This window comes from Lithobates pipiens, unplaced genomic scaffold, assembly GCF_037356315.1.
Source record: "Lithobates pipiens isolate NorthernLeopardFrog02 unplaced genomic scaffold, aLitPip1_a1.2 Scaffold_16, whole genome shotgun sequence".
In the NCBI taxonomy this organism is placed as follows: Eukaryota; Metazoa; Chordata; class Amphibia; order Anura; family Ranidae; genus Lithobates; species Lithobates pipiens.
The window spans coordinates 482,791,362-482,812,409 of record NW_027507748.1 but is presented as its reverse complement, the minus strand read 5'-3'; the positions used below and the strand labels follow the sequence as shown (position 1 = coordinate 482,812,409).

Genomic DNA, 21,048 nt, shown 5'->3' with positions numbered 1-21,048 from the left:
TAATATAAACCAAAATTATGCAACACAGGGTAATGTTACTGCTTGCTGAACTCTCTTCCATCCACAAGATGGCAGTACCGTGGTGCTTTGTTTAGGTAGTGACTGACTTTATGTAGGAGCACGCTGGGACATACCTCCCAACATTTGACATGGTCAATGAGGGACAATCTGAAAGGCAACAAGATACAGTGGGTGTGGCTAAACTGCATTGGATATTGAGCATAGCTTAAAGGAACATGGAATACACACTGCACACTTGCTGCAGCCTCTGTATCCACAAAATACCCCTTAAGGCTCTGTTCACATATATGCAAATTCAGTGCGTTTTGAACCTCATCGAATTTGCATGACATGTGAACTGCTAGCTTTTTCTATGGAGCCGGTTCACATATATGCAGTGCAGCGGCAGTGTTGTCACAAGGCGTAGTGCCACCAGGCGACTTTTACGGGTAGCCCCGCCCCTTAGCTATTTGAGAAATGCAGAGCAGGCAGACGGTGAGAGCCTTTGGCACAGGGAGAGGTTTTTTTTCTGGGCTGGTGGTGGCGGCAGGCATCGTGGTTGATGATGAATCTACGCCAGGGTACATTGTTTTTGTTTTTTTAATAAAGGCTTTGTCAAAAATGGTCTCTGTTTTTATTTTTGAATTTTTTTTGGGGGTGAATGAGTAGAGGTACAATGTACCCTTTACTCATTCACATGGGGGGCAGGGATCTGGGGGGCTCCCTTGTTAAAGGGGCTTCCAGATTCCATTAAGCCCCCTGTCTGCAGATAGGCCAGGGTTGAGGGGATTGTGGTGAAAAGGCCCTTGATCAACATAGGGACGAGGTGCTTTGGGGTGGGATTTTGGGGGGCCTTACCCCATTTTTTAAAAAAATTGGTGTGTGGTGTTGTGGACATTTTTATTACTTCATGCGAGCGTATTCGCACATACAGACATTGATGGAAGACCATTGGTTGAGGAAATCTTTCCATGGACACGGCAGATCTGTTTGCTCTTTTAGGGATGATCGTTTATGCCTCACCAAGAGACTGGCCACCTCATGGCGATTGCATTAACGCTCCTAGCCAACAGATCTGCATACATGGGAACCATAGCATAACCATACAAAAATTATGATGGCCCACTGAGCCATGATAGAGTATAGCTCACGTCATTGGTAGCAGTGGGAATGTGCACATGATCTTGTTCAGAGCCACTTTGTGTCTAACAATAATCTGACCACATGGCTCTGCACACGACCATCTGCACACGTCACTACTGGAATTCTATTCTTTTGAAAGAATACAAGTGCCCGATTTGCTGATTATGAAGCCACCACCTTCCTTTGTTATTCATGTTTACAATATAAATAAAAGCAGTAGATCATTCTATTGCAGGATTTTGCTAAGCTCAACGTGATACCAGCATCTGTCTGTGTTACTTGGAGATAATTGCGTACTTTCCCAGCATTATACCAGAGAGCTATGATTGTGCTTATTAGCACACGGAATTATTTGCTTATAGGAGAAGCTTATAATTTCCGCCATAATGGTTCCCCTTAAAATACATACCTGTTCCGAACGGGCCTGGTATAGACTGGGGTGGACCCCCACGCCATTTCTTTCACAATTTTATATTGGCAACAATAGGTTTTTTAATTCAGCTGTCAGCGGGGAAACTCACTGACAGCTGATGAGTCATCCATTGTTAAGGATGCAGTAGCCTTCATTCACATGGATCTCTGAATGAATGATTTACAAGTTCCATATGACACAATGGTAGACAGACTTGTAGTTCTAAATGGAAAACAAGTGTGGCAACATCACTGCACTCGTAGTCCACTGACACACTCTCCAATTAAAAGCCTGTATAGTGGTACAGAGAAAGGAAGATGGGCCTGGCATTGCACCCACCATCCATTGATAGCCAGTGCAATGCATGCTCCTGTGAAAAAAATGCACATTTTTTTTCTGCAAACATGTGTGCATTTTTTTTTTAACCTAGCCTTTAACTACTGTATCAAAAGTAGGGGGGGGGGGGGATTCTAGAGCTCTGTAGAAGGAGAGGGGAACACTGATGCTCTGTATGATGGAGAGGTAGGGCACTGGCTCTCTGCAGAGGGAGAGGGGGCACTGAGGGCGGCTGTAGGTGGTAAGTGGGGCTGATTTTAGGGGTGCTGGTTCTTCTTCATGGCAGGCTTTAATGGGAAGCTTGGTGTTTTTAACAGAATTACTTTTTACAAATGACTCTGTCAGCAGAGCAGGGGATTGCAGGACAAGAGCAGTTCAGGTGAGAAGGGCAAAGATGCAACAATCACCTCTTTTCATGGCTTACCAGCCGCAGTGGCAGAACTTCTCACTAATGGTTTAGAGAATGGATGATGAAGAGCAGCAGTGTGTCCAGTCCAAGCTCTGCACACAAGGAACACAACACAGAGAAATCCTCCACACAAAACAATCAGAAGAAGAGCACAGGAAGAGGAGAGGGGAGTGGCTACAGCACACAGCTGGCCAATACAGAACCCACATATACCTGGGAGCAGGAAGAGTGACAAATAGGTAAAAGCCCTGCAAAGAGTGAGCAGTTGGGAAGAGCCCCAGGAGGCCTGACTGGATTGGTCTGCTGTGCCACTGGCTGTTCTTATACTCACCTGAGACACCCATTGTGGTCCAGGCCATCACCGCCCCAGAGTTGCTGAGAAGGACGCCATCTCACCTGCTTTTTACCTTCAGTCAGTTACAAGAAAGAGGGGAGCCCCCACCGCTCATCCCACCCACCACCAACAAAGCTTTGCCGAGAAAGGAACTGCTTAGAGGGTCACAGATCCGCCATTGAGCTGCATCTATTTTGCAGCACAACAAATTACAGACATGGAACTCACACCTGCCACCCTAGGAATTGCTGGTGCTGTTCTAGATGTGTCCTAACATAGCCCAGTTACAGTTCTGCCCTCCCCTCCCAGAATTCTGGAGTTATGTTTGCCTTTACATTTAAACACTATAACTGTGTTCACTATTACGTCAACATTCTTGCACCTGGTAGCTGCCATTGGGTCTTCTCCTTCAAAGAATGCATCCACATCCACTGAACTACATGCCCTCCAGCGACAAGTTAAAGCCCTGCAAGAGAAATCGATGGATGCTGCAATAATCTACTGGTGTTGAGCTTACCAGAAAGGATTGAGGAATCTAAGCCTGCCCAATTTCCTGAGTGTTTCCTTATCAAGCTACTGGGTCTACATTCCTGGTAGAGCAAGCACATAATGTCCCTCCCAAGCCTCCCATCCCGGGAGCACCACCACAGCTGTTTTTCAATAAACTTCTCAACTATAGGGACAGGCATATGCTCCTGGTAGCTGCTAGGAACTCTCAGGAACTGGCCTATGAAAATGGCTAAATCTATATTCCCCAGAAATCCAACAAAGTCGACACTCCTTCACCGAGATTTGCAAATGCCTATGGGACAAAGGTATCAAATACAGCTTGTTGTATCCCAGCTGGCATTGTGGATGGTGGCTCAGTTCACTTTTTGATATCCATGTTGCCGCATCATGCAGCTCGGGGGGCTCCAGTAACTTTTTTTTTTATATTGTGGGTTTTCTCTTACTGACCACTGAACCCCTTAGTGGGCACTTTCTCTGTGGATATCCTGCTTCTTATGATCAGTGCTTTCCTAGCTGGAGGTTGGTCGTTTTTAAAGCTCACGTACAGTTTTTTCCTTGTTACTCTTTAAGATATACTTCCTTATCTGGGACACCATCTTAACTACATGGAACTGGTGATTAAGTGGACCTTCTCCCCCCAGGGATTTCCCCACAGAAGACTGTTATTATTGTTTTTAATGTTTTGGAGCACCGCTCAATAGTTTTGTTTTTGGGTCAAGGTCACTTCACTGCACCATTGTATTTTTCACAGCGAGGCATATGGGCAGGGTATTTATACATTTTTCTTGGATGTTCAGAATTTATGTTGTAGTATTGGTGTGTTGGTTAATGCATGTTTTTCTGCCCCTCAGACTTCCCCATGCTCTAGTTTGGTATATTGTCCCCTTCCGGCTACCTTTTCTTGTACTTCATGGCTAATAAAAAGGTCAAACGCCTTAAAGTGATGTCTTGAAACCCCAGGGGCCTCAATTATGCAAAAATGCAAAACAATGACCACAGGGGTTATTTACTAAAGGCAGATCCACTTTTCACTACAAGTGCAAACTACAAGTGCAAAGTGCACTTGGAAGTGCAGTCGCTGTAGATCCAAGGGGGACATGCAAGGAAAATAAAAAAAACAGTATTTTTGCTTCCACATGATTGGATGATAAAATCAGCAGAGCTTCCCCTCATTTCAGATCTACCCCTCAGATTTACAGCGACTGCACTTCCAAGTGCACTTTCAATGCAATTTCAAGTGAACTTTGCACTTATAATTTGCACTAGTAGTGCAAAGTGGATTTGCCTTTCATAAATAACCCCACATCTTTCAATATGTTAGACTGTACACTCCTCATATCTTGCTGTTATAAGGAATGCACCTGATGGGCAGCAAAATGATGGCTCTAAGCCCTTGTACACACGGTCGGAGATTCCGATCGGACCGTTTTGTCGGATATTCCAACTGTGTGTGGTCTACATCGGACTGTTTCCTTCGGAGTATCCGACGGACCAAGTTTTCCAACTTGTTGGTAAAATTTTCCGACAAAATGCTCCGATCGGACATACTCCGATCATGTGTAGAGAATTCCGATCGGACAAAGTGCCACGCATGCTCAGATCAAATTCCTACACCAAAGCTATTGGCTACTAGCGTGAACGTAGTCCTGTCGTAATGAAATAACGTCATCACGTCGGATTTTCCGACAACTTTGTCCGACCGTGTGTATGCAACAGTTTCGGACAAAATCCATCGGACAAAATCCGACGGATTTGGTTGTCGGAATCTCCGACCATGTGTACAAGAGCTAACGAGAGCCTGGATACAGAAGGAATTTCACGTCACCATTCCTCTTTTTCCAGAGGGGTCGTGATCCTGAAAAGTAATTCTTTCTCATGTATTGTAGCCCTGTGGAATCAGAAATATGTAATTGCCAGTGTCTATATTTCACCTCCATTACGGGCTGAACCTTTATATTAGGTTCTGGAGAAGTGGAGCCCACATTGCCCACCTAACGTTTTGATTGCGGCTGATTTTATTGCCACCATATCGCCCAATCTGGATCGACCAACACCAAACAAAACCATACCAGAGAACTGCCCACTTGGTCCCTGGAATCCAACTTTACTGAAGTCTGGCTATGAAAGTATCCTGCCACTAGGGCCTACTCTTGCTTTTCCGTCAAATACAAAACTTCCTCCTCCATCAACTTAGCATAACTTTTGGCCAGTTATCTCCCTGCAGGCCTATCAAACCCTTGTCCATTGGGTCTACTGCTGTAAGACTAGTCAACACTGAAACATCCCCAGTCCTTAAAACTCATTTTGTCTCAAATACAGAAATATTGGGATTCTAATGCTGGGTCATCACTCCTGAGACAATCTGGGATGCTTTTAAAGCGTTTATTAGGGGTCACTACATTATCGTGGTCTTGGCAATCTGTTCAGAGTAGCAGTTACATACACAAAGCCTGCAGAAGACTGTTAATGATACAGTGGAGCAATACACCTCCTCTCACACCACAATTTTAAACAGCTTATGTCCGCAAAGAGGAAACTACATCTACACCTGGCTGATATTTCTAGCTTAGACCTCCACAAGCGTAAACAAGAATTCTTTGAACATGGAGATAAAAATGGTAGATATGCTTGCACATAATGATAAATCACTCACTATTGTCCCAGAGGTCCGCACACCCGATGGCACTTTGGACCCTTCCCAGGAGAGAATATTGGCAGAATGTATTACATATTACAATTTCCTTTATTCCTCCTCATTGCAGTAAGATTTTATTCCCACCAACCTTGCCCTTCTGTTATACCCATTAGCATTGGGCTGGCTATTATATTCTGAGGGGAACTTGCTTGTGTGAGAAATAACCCCCTGACAAGGTCCTGTTGGCTATTAGCTCTTCTCCCAACGGCAAGAATCCTGGACCCAATGGTCTCCCCATTGAATTTTTTAAAGAAACACACAGACCTTTTGGTCCAAAATTGGCATTCTTTTATTATTTGTGTCTAGTCAATGGTGTGCTTTTTCCCTCTATGTGAAAGACCCACATCATACTCATTTATAAAAGCTCCAAGGACCCCTCACTCTGTGCCTCCTTTAGGCTGATAGTCCTTCTTAACTGCTATTTGAAAATACTAACCAAACTTCTCAACTCTATAATTAGCTAGAGTGATACCCTCATAGTCATACCCTCATAGACCTGGCCATACCCTCTTAGACTATTTACAAAATGGGCTTCATGTGCCATAAGTACCACCATACTGACATAATTATATGCAAGCTTTTTTTCTAATATTCATGCTCAACATCAGAATCAGGGCTCTAGAGTGACTGCCTCTTGAGAAAGATTTCTACACAGTAGAGTGCTCTGGAAGATGGGCTTTCCGCTCTGTTTCATAGACTGGTTGAAAACTCTTTACCATAATCCCACAGCCTCCATATGTCTGGGCAGCTTCCTTTCGGTCCCTTTTCAGTTCTACTGGAGTACTAGGCAGGGCTGCCCTCTCTCCCGAACAGTTTTTTCTTTTGCCATGGAACCCAAAGCGGAGGCCATCTGTGTTTCCCTGGATAATCCGGCTCTTAGGGTAGGCTGGCTGGAGGATAGGGTGGTCCTATATGCTGAAGGCCTCCTATTGTTCCTGAACGATGCCGGGTGTCCACCTTTGGAGATGTTCCATTTTTATAAGTTAAAAAGTTTAAATATTTAGGGGTTGCTGTCTCCCAGCAAGCTACTGATTACTTGAACCTCAAATTCAGGTTCAGCCTGCTCCTCTCCTTAATTGGCCATATCCTCATGAAATTGACATACCTGTTTTCACCACTCCCTCCAATGGATGCCTAAAACCTTTTTTTATCCAACTCAACAAATTATTAAATTCCTTTTTGTGGGGGGACTGGCCAGGCAAGATTGCCAGAAGTATTGGTTTGCCATTCGATTAGTGACAGCACACTGGTGACTGATATCTCCAACACCATGTTGGAAGCTGCAATATTACATTCCTTTGAAGTACTCCAATCCCTGCTGTATTGAGTAACAAAGACCCTCTATTCACTGACCCCCTCCATGATAACTATTTTGAAAGCTTGGAATATGGGATTTCATGTTGAGTCCCTGCCTTCTACCTCCAAAGGCTACTGACAGGCGGTAAGGAAGCGATGCAAAACATAACACGTGGCTCTGGGGTGTTGGTGGTGCTTACCAGTTTGCCACCTGCTGATTGCTACATGTTGGGTAACCTGTGCCGCAAGCATAATTGAAGCATTGTGGCTGCAGCATGTAAACATCCCTGTCTGCTGCTGCTATTGCAGAATAAGGGGGTGATTGGCAGGCAACCTTGATTTTTTGCAACCCACCACAAAGAAAAATAACCACTTAGCTTACACCATACCTAATGTGTTCATTTGGCTTTGAGAGAGCACTATTACTTATGGCTGTGGGATTTTCATTTCATTTATGGTTAAATAAAAATGTTGTATTTTTTTATATATACTTTATATGTGTAGTAAGGTCCCAGGCCTCCTTTGGTCTAATGAGAATCTAGAGGGCCAGAGATAGCTGACATCCTTCTGACTATAATGGGTAGTGAGGCATAGTGGGTACAAGGTAGTTAAAGTTATTGGGCACCAGACACTTCTTGAATGCAAAAGAGATTTTTATTTCTTTTAACTAAATGTTTGGGAGAGAGGGTTAGGGCTAGGACACCCTTAGGTAGTTGCAAGATTTATTGACTGACTCAGAGACTTCAACAGGAGGACAGCCATGCAGGGAAAGGCATTTAGCAAGAAGCCACATCTGCATGTGCAGGAATGATGTCTCCTATGGCAACAGTCTTTAACAGTTCCTAACACAAAGAGTAACAGTTCCTTCACTTCCACTACAATTGCTTCTTGTAGTCCAGCCCACTGACCTCCCAGTCTCTCACTAGACTAGATGATTCACTGACACTGAATCCCTTGAGCTCCTCCAATCTTCATGGTGGTATCTTCCTCAAGCGTCACCCCCGATTTTCTGCTCTGTTCCCTAGTGTGGCACTCAAGATACCTCTCAAGCTTCACCCCACTGGCCTGCCTGGTCTCTGATTTGACACACAAGGCTGCTCTGCAATCATCACCTCTGCTGGCTGGGTCCCTGGCTTGATACCCACTGAAGTTTCCCGAATCTTCACATTCCCCGGTTGGTTTGGTCAGTTACTCACGGTGGTCCCTGGTAATAAGGTGGTTGATCCCTTAATGGCGACAGCTTCTCCTCTACCTCTGTCACTTCTGCTTGGATTCTGTTTGGATTGCAAGCCGCAATCCCAACCTTGCACTGCTCTCTTGCTTCTGTATAGGCCCTCAGATAGCCTAGCAGCCAGATGTGCCTGGGATAAGCCCAATCTCTGGCCTAGCAGCCCATATATATATATATATATATATATATATATATATATATATATATATATATATATATATATATATATATATATAGTGATAATATAAAGAATGTGTTAGTGTTGTCGGAAGGCTAGATTCCTGTCTCTCCTTAACCAAGGAAGACGCACCGATATAGCAACACCTGAAAGAGAAAATCAACAGCAATGCAAATCCATCCTATCCTATTATAACAAGGTGCAATATATACATACATGATTGAATGGTTTTAAATTGTCCTCAGCCGAAGACAGCATAGCAGTGTAAATACACCCTATAATATATCTGCATTATTTACAATAGTGAAAGCAGGCCCCATTCTCAACAGAGAATACCACCTCCTTTTTCTAATCAACATGAACATCATTAGGGTGTTTTTTTTTCTTCTAATTAACAGTACTGCTGCACAGATGAGTCCAATTTGGTAAAAGTAAGCATTTGCCCCTCTATCACAGCCTATTCTGACTAACTACACACCAAGTGTCCATGATGTGTCACAGTCCATCAATTACACCTGGGATGGACTATACTTCCCAGAAGTTTACCTACTTGTTCTGGCACAACTCCAGGAACAAGAAGGCACAGCTGTGTTTCGGGGGACAAGCAGCCATGCCATAGTGCAAGGGACCGCACTTCAGAACATAGGTCACCTTGAAAGGACGTCCTCAGTCTGTCCACATGACAGCTGGGGACAAAGGACACTCTCGTCTTCACTTGAGAACAGCAACCTACTGAAGGTCACTGGTTGCTCTTCAGGGTGGATCACCACTAGGGATGAGCTTTGAGTTCAAATCAAACTCATGTTCGACTCGAACATTGCCTGTTCGCCTGTTCAGCGAACAGTGAACAATTTCGGCTGTTCGTGGCAAATTCGAAAAGCCGGAACATCCTATACAAGTCCATGGGTGAAATCTAAAGTGCTAATTTTAAAGGCTAATATGCAAGTTACTGTCCTAAAAAGTGTTTGGGGACCCGGGTCCTGCCCCAGGGGACATGGATCAATGCCAAAAAAAGTTTTAAAAACGGCTGTTTTTTCAGGAGCAGTGATTTTAATAATGATTAAAGTGAAACAATAAAAGTGTAATATTTCTTTAAATTTCGTACCTGGGGGGTGTCTATAGTATGCATGTGAAGGGGCACATGTTTCCCGTGGTTAGAACTGTCCCTGCACAAAATGTCATTTCGCAAGGAAAAAAAATCTTTTAAAATCACTTTCCATTGTCGGCTCCCGTAATACAGAGAACACTCAATGAGTGTTCTCTGTATTAGCCGACAATTCATTCATTAATAAAAAAAAAAGAAAAAAAAAAGCGTTGGGGGTTCCCCTAAATTCAATTACCAGGCCCTTCAGGTCTGGTATGCATATTAAGGGGAACCCCGTGTCAAATTTTAAAAAAAATTGACGTGGGGTTCCCCCTAAATATCCATACCAGACCCTTCATGTCTAGTATGGATACTGATTACGCTTTGTATTTATTAATACATTACTTTTTTTTTTTTTTTTATCCAAGCAGTATAAATACCTGTATTTGACTTGGTATCAGCCGCTTGCAGACACCTTTGCAGCAGAGCTCAGGCACAAAAGGAGAAACAGCACAATCAGGTGTGCTGTAGTGTAAGAAACATGTTGATAGGTGAAGAGAGCAGATTAACAGAGATAAGGCTGCTCTTCTATCACTATGCAGTTACAGGTGGTCAGTCGGGAAGTAACCTGTAACTGAGGCTTCAGCTGAGAAAGATTAGATCCTTTTACTGTCAGACAAGGCTGTGCTGTGGGGCAGAACTGTGTAAATCTTAGGACTGTATGGACAGAAACACAATTCCTTTGGCAAGTGAAATAGTTTTCCTATATGTACTTTATCTGTGAATTTGCCTGAAGTTCAGCTTTAGGCTCCAAACTATTCTCAATACCATGTCTGTTTTAAACCATAATTACTTTTAAATACATTATTTACGTTGGACAAGCATACATTATTGAATAGGAATTTAATAAGGTGTTGGCCGTGACATATTCAAGAACAAGGACTAAGCCATGCAAAGTACCATGACCATAATTGAAATTTTCACTGTCTTATACAGCATCCTAAAAGCAAAATGTTATCCCATATCTGACTCTCATGACCATATAGTGTATATATGTAATGAAATGAATAACAAGTTTTCTTATTTTCCATTTAGATAACAGAAGTAAAAGATAGACTGAAGATTTCAAGGAAAATGTGGTCAAACCTCCCTTATTCGATCTGTAAAGAAGAAAGAATAACGGGAAGAGAATTAAATGAAGAGCAGTGCTGGAATGGACACACCAAAGCCCCGTAACTTTTTTTAAGTGATCTTAGAAAATGCAGAAACTGTAGCAGAGTCACTAAAACAATCTTATTAGGTGATAGGCTAAGTGTACTGGTCATTCCGTAATTGTTTGTGGGATTTACTGTTCATAGCGGTTTCAGATCTCAAGACTTTAGAAGCATTTCTAGAAGCTTTACTGCAGAGATGAACTTTCCATTTGTTTTCACCTACTGCAACTTAAGAATTATGCTGTATATCTCACTTTTCACAAAGTTTTTGGTTTCTACTTATGCTTGTGTTTAAAGCTAGCTATATATTAGTAGATTTTCGAATTAACATTTATACAAATATTCATATGCAAAGTTGACAATGCAATACTTTGACTGAATGAGTCATTCGAAAGTACCGTACTTCAAAATTTTGTTTGCTTTTAACATCTGATTTTAAAATTAATGAAATTTCCCCAAACAAAAAACGCATACACTTTTAGAAATTTGTTCATTTGAAAAATTTGATTTAATCCCGCTAATGATTAGAAAATTGAACCAAAATTATTAAAAAACACAAAAGTGTCAAGTGATTATTTTTTTTTTTTTTGCCGAAACGCTGTTACCAGGAGGAATGGCATTTAGGAGAGTTTCCAAAACATTCTGTGTCCCCTTGCGTCAGAGGGGGCGGGGTCAGGTGACAGGTGGCCCCGCCCTCCTCAGCTAAGAAGTGTCAGGCTGCCGGGATTCCTGCAGTGGCTCCGGTGGAGACAGGATGAATGTGCTGCACTGGAGGGAGAGATCACCCATCGCTGCATCAGATCACCCATCGCTAGACCCCAGAGAGGTGATCATCCATCGCTGGATAGCAAGAGTGGATTACCACCGCTGGAATCTTTTTTTTATTTTTAATAAAGGACTTTTCCCAATGGTGTGTGTGTGTTTTTTAACAATTTTTTACACTTTCTTTGTGAAATGGTAGGGGTACTTTTGTACCCCCTTACCATTTCAAACAGGGGGGCTGGGATCTGGGGGTCCCCTTGTTAAAGGGAGCTTCCAGATTCTGATAAGCCTGCGCCGCAGACCCCCACAACCACCAGCCAGGGTTGTGGGGATGAGGCCCTTGTCCCCGTCAACATGGGGACATGGTGCTTTGAGGGGTCACAGACCCCCAAAGCATCCTCCCAATGTTGAGGGCCTGTGGTCTTGTACAGTTCAGGGGGGGTCTGCTCTTTCTTCCCCCTCTTTTCCTGCGGCCTGCCAGGTTGCATGCTCGGATGCTGGTATGGATTTTTGGGGGAAACTCCACGCCATTTTTTTTTTATTTGGCGTGGAGTTCCCCTTAAAATCCATACCAAACCTGTAGGGTCTAGTATGGATATTTGGGGGGAACCCCCACGTCATTTTTTTTTAAATTTGACGTGGGGTTCCCCTTAATATCCATACCAGACCTGAAGGGCCTGGTAATTGAATTTGGGGGAACGCCACGCTTTTTTTTTTATCAATAACTTTCAATGACTGTTATCTGTATTACGGGGAGCCGACAATTCATTATAGCCGCGAGTGCTTTTAAATTACTTTTTTTCCTGCAGAAATGACACTTTGTGCAGGGACAGTTTTAAGCACGGGAAACATGCACCCCTTTACAGGCATACGATAGACACCCCCCAGGTACAAAATTTTAAGGAATATTACACTTTTATTTTTTCACTTTAAGCATTATTAAAATCATTGCTCCCGAAAAAATGCCCATTTTTAAAACTTTTTTTTGCATTGATATGTGTCCCCTGGGGCAGGACCCAGGTCCCCAAACACTTTTTATGACAATAACTTGCATATAAGCCTTTAAAATTAGCACTTTAGATTTCTCCCATAGACTTGTACAGAGTGTTTCCGAGGCTTTTCGAATTTGCCACGAACACCCCAAATTGTTCGCTGTTCGGCGAACAGGCAATGTTTGAGTCAAACATGAGTTCGACTCGAACATGAGTTCGACTCGAACTCCAAGCTCATCCCTACCAGGCACTTCCAAGAAAAAGTTTACCCCCATCAATGGCCTAGAATATGTAAATCTAAAACATGGAATGAAAAAAGTTCTTGTACATAAAAATGGTGTCAAAAACATGGGCAAACCCCTTTTGTTCATCTGATTACACCTTATGGGTCTCATTGGAATGATCTACTGTATGTAGGATATTCCAAAGACATGGGTATATTCTTATGATTAACCCGCAAGTAGCCAAAAAGGTCTGAGCCCTCTAGTAGCCACTCAGCATGCAAAAAACTTAAAGCATCACCTAGCTAAATCAGAATGTACTTCTCAGAATAGTTGTCAGAGTAATCTCCAGTGCTTTGCTAATTGGGACAAGTCTTGCAGCTTTCAGATAAGATCATTTATATCATGCAGGGCCACAAAAGTGATTTATGTAAACACTGGTCCGTGTGATACAACAAAATACAAATTTCAAATTCACATTGGTGAACATCTGCGTGATATTGCTGTGAAAAAGCAGTTGAGCCAACTGGCACAACACTTTGCGAAATAGCACAATTTGAATCGCCAGCTATTCATGGAACTTTATGGGGAAACTTGGAGAAAACCAAAAGTGCAGATGCAGTTATAATTAAGTGATGCAGCTCTTTTTTCATGGGTGGTACTCAGTTTAAAAAAGGCTTTCCTTGCGTTCCTGATTCCAAGACAGTCTGGTCTGCTCTAGACCCCTGGCAGTGCAGATGTTAAGCTGAAGACAGCATTACATTCTGATCTTTAGGGTTGGATTGCTTGGATAATGACACCGGACATTTCAGAGAACACCTGCTGGTACTAAATTGTTAAGGAGAAGCAAGGCCAGGACAACTGAGAGGGCAGGACTGGCAGTGGAACAAAACATTAAAGAGCAAGCATAAGGTCAAGGCAGGGCAGGCTTTGGGCAGAATACCGAAGCCAAAAACATTTCAAGTCATAACAAAAAGCACAAAAATAGTAGAAAATCTCAGTACTAGTCAGAAACAAGTGCTGTGTTCAAGAAGTCATAACAGCAAGTCATAGGTCAGTGTGGCAGCACGCAGGTAAAGTCACCTGGTTATATCCAGGATGGGAAATATGTGTGCCCTAGATTCAGGCTTTATGCAGACCTTTACAATTAGAGGGGAAGAGTTAATGAGCCCAGCTGAAGTAAGTGGGCTCATTAAGACCTCTACAAAAAACCCCAGCATGCTTAGGGAGATGCTCCATCCTGGAACCAGTTTTTGTGTTGTATAGACTGGGGAGTGTGACACCTGTTCTGTGCGGTGAGTTAACGCCTGTGTGGCAAACCTCTACAACAGAGACAGGGACTGGGGCAGCACAAGGCTGCTCTCAGTTGTTAGACAGGGAATCTAAGTGTGTAGTTAGAGGTCAAGCTGACCAGGATTTATTTTCATGTTTTATTTTTGTTTGGCTGTTATATGTATCACTGCATGTAGCATAAATAAACCGCATCTTTTGTTTTTTTGCACCTACAACGCTGTCTGCTGTGCCTGATTTTGTGTTGTGAACCCATCCAGGGGGTCACACACACCCGCTGTCGAGCTAACCCCTCACATCAGATTATAAAATAGAAGCCTAGTAGGTCAGGGTGCATACACCTTTCTCTCAACAAAAGCACTCCTTTATAGGAGACATGTCATGAGAAAAAAATGGTGGCTGCCATTGTTGACCTACTTCTGAAAATGACAGTTGCCTGTCTGGCTCTAGATTGAATGCTGTTTTAACAGTGACCCTAAACAAATACAGTATGTAAATCACAAAATAAAAAATGAAGTCAATGTTCGTAATGTGCATTGTTCTGGAAGTTAGTGGCTCAGAAAGTATTTAAACTATCAGATCAGCATGTAAGCCAGGGATCTAGTATTTTCAAAAGACCACACCACAGCAAATATTATAGACACATGCCTGGTTGGACACTTAAAGCGTGGATGTTAAACCTTTTTTTTTGGGGGGGGGGTGTAAAGTAAGGAAGGGTTAAATTCCATCATGTTCTTATAGCTCTAGATCTCACCCACTTTGAAGATTTTCCTTTTTTTCATGTCCCAGAGACATGGCAGTAAAATAAAACAATCCCCCCTAAGTGATGGGTAATGCCATCATTAACAATTATTGAGTTCTCAATTGGAAGGTTTTTCCTTACCTCCTAATCCTGTTGGTAATCAGTGGTCAAGGGTAAGTAATGAGGGTACATGTCCCCTGTGGGGAAAGGCAAGAATATGAATTCGATGTAGGTTTTAACTCTTCCATATTCTGTCCAAAATTAGAAAAAAAAAGTTCCCCCTAATGAATATTGTAAGAAGTTTACAGCAGTATCACCTATATCAGAAAGACAACCTGATCTTTCTCCAGTATGTACATTTTTCTTATATGGTTGTTTGTCAGTTCATAAAAAAACAACTTGTTTTTTATTCTTCTAATGTTTTAATTTATCTGAAGAAGCACCTGATAATCATATCAACTCTGATTGTGATATTATTTTATATACCAGCAATACATCTAGAGTGACTTTTAGTACCATATGCTGTCACGGGCCCAAAGCATCATTAACTACAGATGCTTGGCCTATAGTTTATCTTATACAATACATGCATCCTGAGAGTTAGTTCAGACTCCTATTTATTATTAGTAACAGCACTGCGTACATTAGATTATACTGTATTCTCTTAACACAACTGGTTCAGCTAAACAGTCCAACGGTCAGGGAAGAGAATGCTGAAGCATGCAACCTAAAACAGAGTTACTCTTTAAAAATACACATGAGAGGGGTGGTGCAGGGGTGGCCATAGTAGCCCATGGAAACTTGGATCGTTTTTCCGACGGAATTCCGCTCATGCTTGGCTGGCATACATACAATCACACAAAAGTTCTCTGAAATTTCAACCGTCATGAACACGGTAACATACAGCACTACGATGAGCAGAGAAAATTAAGTTCAATGCTTCCGAGCATACGTCAAATTGTTTCCAAGCATGTGTAGGAATTTTGCGCATCAGAATTTGTACAGACGATCGGAGTTTCTGATCGGAACTTTTTGCGACCAAAAAATAGAGAACCTGCTCTCAATCTTTTGCTGGCTGGAATTCTGAAAGCAAAAGTCTGATGGAGCATACACACGGTCGGAATTTCTGACCAAAAGCTCACATCCGACTTTTGCTGGCAGAATTTCTGATTGTGTGTATGGGGCTTAAGATGTCTACTAATATGAAACTTGCCTGAAACGACAAACCAAACTGTTAACAAACTATGAAAAGCATGTGAAAGTGGCTGATGCTTTGCCAGCAGTCATTGCAATAACTAAATGCACATTACATAGAGTCCTCCAGATAATTTAGTCATTGTTGTCTTTTTTTTTTAAATCACTGGCGAGTATAATTGGGAAATGGCACTGTCCAACCTTAAAGATGAAAATGAACACCATAAACCAGCACAGTGCAAAAATAAATCAATTCTATCAAGTGTTATTATAACATTTAATCTATCAGATGTTTGTCACAGAGCAGAATTTCAATGATGGCAAATTATTCATGATATCGAACTGTGCTGTTCTTGATATGCAGCTGAGAGCTAAACAATGATAAGTAACCTCATACAGATTAATGTACTTGACGTTCTGCGTGATGAGAAAATAAACACTTGAGGACAATTTTCTTTAAATTGTCTATTTTTTTTTTAACTGGTTGGTGACTCGTACTATATATACAGTATCTCACAAAAGTGAGTACACCTCTCACATTTTTGTAAATATTTTATTATATATTTTAATGTGACAACACTGAAGAAATTACACTTTGTTGCAATGTAAAGTAGTGAGTGTACAGCTTGTATAATGGTGTAAATTTTCTGTCCCATCAAAATAACTCACACACAGCCATTATTTTCTAAACCACTGGCAACAAAACTGAGTACACCCCTAAGTAAAAATGTCCAAATTGGGCCCAAAAAGTGTCAATATTTTGTGTGGCCGCCATTATTTTCCAGCACTTCCTTAACCCTCTTGGGCATGGAGTTCACCAGAGCTTCACAAGTTACCACTGGAATCCTCTTCCGCCCCTCCACGACAACATCACGGAGCTGGTGGATGTTACAGACCTTGCACTCCTCCACCTTCCATTGAGGATGCCCCACAGATGCTCAATAGGGTTTAGGTCTGGAGACATGTTTGACTAGTCCATCCCCTTTACCCTCAGCTTCTTTAGCAAGGCAATAGTCATCTTGGAGGTGTGTTTGGGGTCATTATTTGTGACCCAGTCTCCAAAGGGAGGGAATCATGCACTGCTTCAGTATGTTACAGTACATGTTGGCATTCATGTTTCCCTCAATGAACTGTAGCTCCCTAGTGCCGGCAGCACTCATGCAGCCCCAGACCATGACACTCCCACCACCATGCTTGACTGTAGGGAAGACACACTTGTCTTTTTACTCCTCACCTGATTGCCACCACACACGCTTGACACCATCTGAACCAACTAAATTTATCTTGGTCTCATTAGACCACAGTACATGGTTCCAGTAATCCATGTCCTTAGTCTTCGGCAAACTGTTTGCAGGCTTTCTTGTGCATTATCTTTAGAAAAGGTGACAGCCATGCAGACCAATTTGATGCAGTATGTGGCATATGGTCTGAGCACTGACAGGCTGACCCCCCACCCCTTCAACTTCTGCAGCAATACTGGCAGCACTCATATGTCTTTTTCTAAAAGACAAACTCTGGATGTGATGCTGAGCATGTGCACTCAACTTCTTTGATCGACCATGGCGAGGCCTGTTCTGAGTGGAACCTGTCCTGTTAAACCGCTGTATGGTCTTGGCCACCATGCTGCAGCTTAGTTTCTGGGTCTTGGCAATCTTCTTATAGCCTAGGCCATCTTTATGTAGAGCAACAATTATTTTTTGCAGCTCCTTGGAGAGAGCTTTGCCATGAGGTGCCATGTTGAATTTCCAGTAACCAGTATGAGAGAGTGAGAGCGATAACACCAAATTTAACACATCTGCTCCACATTCACACCTGAGACCTTGTAATACTAATGAGTCACATGACAGCGGGGGGGGAAAATGGCTAATTGGGCCCAATTTGGGCATTTTCACTTAGGGGTGTACTCACTTTTGTTGCCAACGGTTTAGACATTAATGGCTGTGTGTTGAGTTATTTTGAGGGGACAGCAAATGTACACTGTTATACAAGCTGTACACTCACTACTTTACATTGTAGCAAAGTGTAATTTCTTCAGTGTTGTCACATGAAAAGATATAATAAAATATTTACAAAATGTGAGGCGTGTACTTACTTTTGTGAGATACTGTATATATATATATATATATATATATATATATATATATATATATATAAAGAGAGAGTGCAATACAAAAATGTATATGTTTCCAACTAAAACTTAAATAAAAGGATTTTTTATAACAGCTCACCTGTAAAATACTATACTTTGAGGTACATCACGGAAAACAGAGCCATAGTAATTATTATGTGGGTTATAGGCCACCTTCAGGTGATGGACACTGGCACACCCTAAACAGGAAGTTGCCTCCCTATATAACCCCTCCCACTACTGAGAGTACCTCAGTTTTTGTAGCAAAGCAATACACGTGTATACCAGAAAGAGGGGAGGGACCTCTATGTCCCGTGATGTACTTCAAAGAAAAGGATTTTACAGGTAAGCTGTTATAAAAATCCTATTTTCTTAATCATACATCATGGGACACAGAGCCATAGTAATTACTATGTGGGATGTCCCAAAGCAATGCCAACTGAGAGGAGGGAGACACAACCAAAGTAGGGCAACATGAGATCAGAGGACTTATACTGCTGCCTGCAGAACACTGCGCCCAAAGGCGATATCCTCATGTCTTTTACATCCACCTGATGGAATCTGGTAAACATATAGACGGAATACCAAGTTGCGGCCCTGCAGATTTGAGCCATGGAGGCTTAGTGATGCACTGCCCACGAAGCACTAACAGGCCTGGAGGAGTGCGCTTTGATTTGAGTCTGTGGAATTTACCTCTTTAAACCATAAGCTAGAATGATTAATTGTCGAATCCATTTAGAAATAGTAGATTTTGATGCTGCCTGTCCTCTTTTAGGACCTTCAGGCAACACAAACACAACACCAGTTTTCCGAATCTGAGCAGTTGCCTTTAAGTAGACCTTGACTGCTCTCACCACATCAAGAGAATGTAGTGAATTCTCTTTCATAGAACAAGGTTCTGGAAAATGAAGGTAGAACATTATCCTGGTTTAGAAAAAAACCTGACACTACCTTCGGTAGAAAGTTACGATGAGAATGCAATACTACCTCATCCTTGTGAATAATAATAATATGGCTATTTACAAGAAAGAGCAGCCAACTCTGATACCGTTCTTGCAGAAGATATGGTTACCAGAAAAACTAGTTTCCTTGTCAAAAGGACCAAGAGAATATGTTGTTTTTGTAATGCTGACAGAACTGAATTTAAGTCCCAAGGGTTAAGGGGTGATCTAACCGGGGGATTAAGCCATGTTACCCCCTGAAAAAAACTACGAACCAAAGAATGCGCAGCAAGTGGTCATTAAAATAATACCGATAAGGCCGAGACCTGGCCTTTGAAAGTACTCAAGGCCAGCTTTATTTCTTTCTGCAGGAAGTCAAGGATTCTACCTATGACATACTTCCTAGGGTGCCAACCCCTGGATTCATCTCAGGAGACATATGCCTTCCAGACTCTATAATATGTGATTCTGGAGGCTGGCTTCCTTGCATTAACCAAGATAGATACCACTGAACTTGACAGCCCTCGTTTCTTCAGAATATGGGTCTCAATAGCCAACCCATTAAATTTAGCATTTATAAGGTAGGATGGAATACCGGACCTTGCGAGAGAAGGTCTGAAAGTGGTGGTAGGGTCCATGGGACCCCTACTGCCATCCTTATGATATTGCATACCGAGATCTCCTGCGCCATGCTGGGGGCCACAAGAATAACCGACTTCCCTTCCTGCTTGATCCTGCGAAGAAGTCGTGGATGCAGGCAGAATAATAGGGAATGAATAAATCAGTGAAAACTGATTCCACGGGAACACCAAGGCATCTGTTCCACAAGCTAGTGGATCCTTTGTTCTTTTATTATAAAGATACACACTCCACAAACCCTTTTCCTAGTGTATCGTCACAGCGCTACGGATAATCCAATATTTTATACCTTAGCGGCCACTTACCATAAACTGTCAAATATAAAAAGGTGCATACAAAAATAGTGTTAAAATTCCAAATAACTAATTGGTTGCACGTGGCGCTATTACCTGTGTACCTTTCAGTAAACGTGCCCTCACCTCCTCAGTGATCCTATCTCAGATCATAAATTGTGTGATCAGTAACAAAATATATAAATATTTATCACTCAGTGAATACCCAAATTTGCATTTAGATTACATATGCAGTGACGAATATAAACAAATGTGAATATAGTCCATCCACCAAACAATATTTAAAGAATATCCAGATTACAGAAAGTCTTTCTATAAATGCGTGAAAAAAGTATCCAGTGTTCAGATTCCTTTTTACAAGTGACTCCTTTCACCACACCATCCGTGATTTATGCTCCCCCCTTCGTGAAAACACTCACCGACTGCTAAGCCTTACACTCTCGTGTGAGGCTCAAGGGCTTTCAAAAAGATCTCTCAAGATGAAATTCAGACCCCAGCACATCCGATTGGAACTTCTCCACTTACGCACTTCATTGTATATATATATACCTCAAAGAGAAATCACAGAGGGAGACCCCAATAGTGTAATACTGCAATCACTCTTTAATATTTTAAAAATCTCACTCCTTATGCACTCACATGAACTTAAAAAAGCAAAATCACTTCAAAAGAGTAAAAAGACTCGCTTCACAACTTCACTCCACAAAACTATTCTGAATACGTCGGGGCATTGGTGGTCACGGCGGACTCATTAGATGCGGTACTGAATCGCTTAATCTCACCCCTCCTCGTGCGTCCCGCCTGGTCCCACACAGCAGGTCTGTTCGAAAAAGGGCGCCTTCAAGTCAAATAATTCAGTCCTCTTAGTCCTGTGCCTCCTTCCCAGCTCCGTGTATGTCAGCTCAATATTCACCAGATAGCCACGCCCCCGACATGTTTCGTCATATCAGACTTAATCATGGGATTGGCTATCTGGTCCAACATCCCACCTTATATTCCCCCAT

At 42.2% G+C, this 21,048-nt stretch overlaps 1 protein-coding gene across 1 annotated transcript in view; it reads left to right on the top strand.

Annotated features, from left to right (window-relative positions):
• GPC6 (glypican 6) overlaps nt 1-21,048 on the top strand; it is a 1,045,088-nt gene that overhangs the window by 1,004,748 nt on the left and 19,292 nt on the right. Inside the window, exon 8 of the mRNA XM_077483046.1 lies at nt 10,724-10,860. Within this exon, the coding sequence (XP_077339172.1) occupies nt 10,724-10,860 (137 nt within the window). The remainder of the gene's footprint in view (nt 1-10,723; nt 10,861-21,048) is intronic.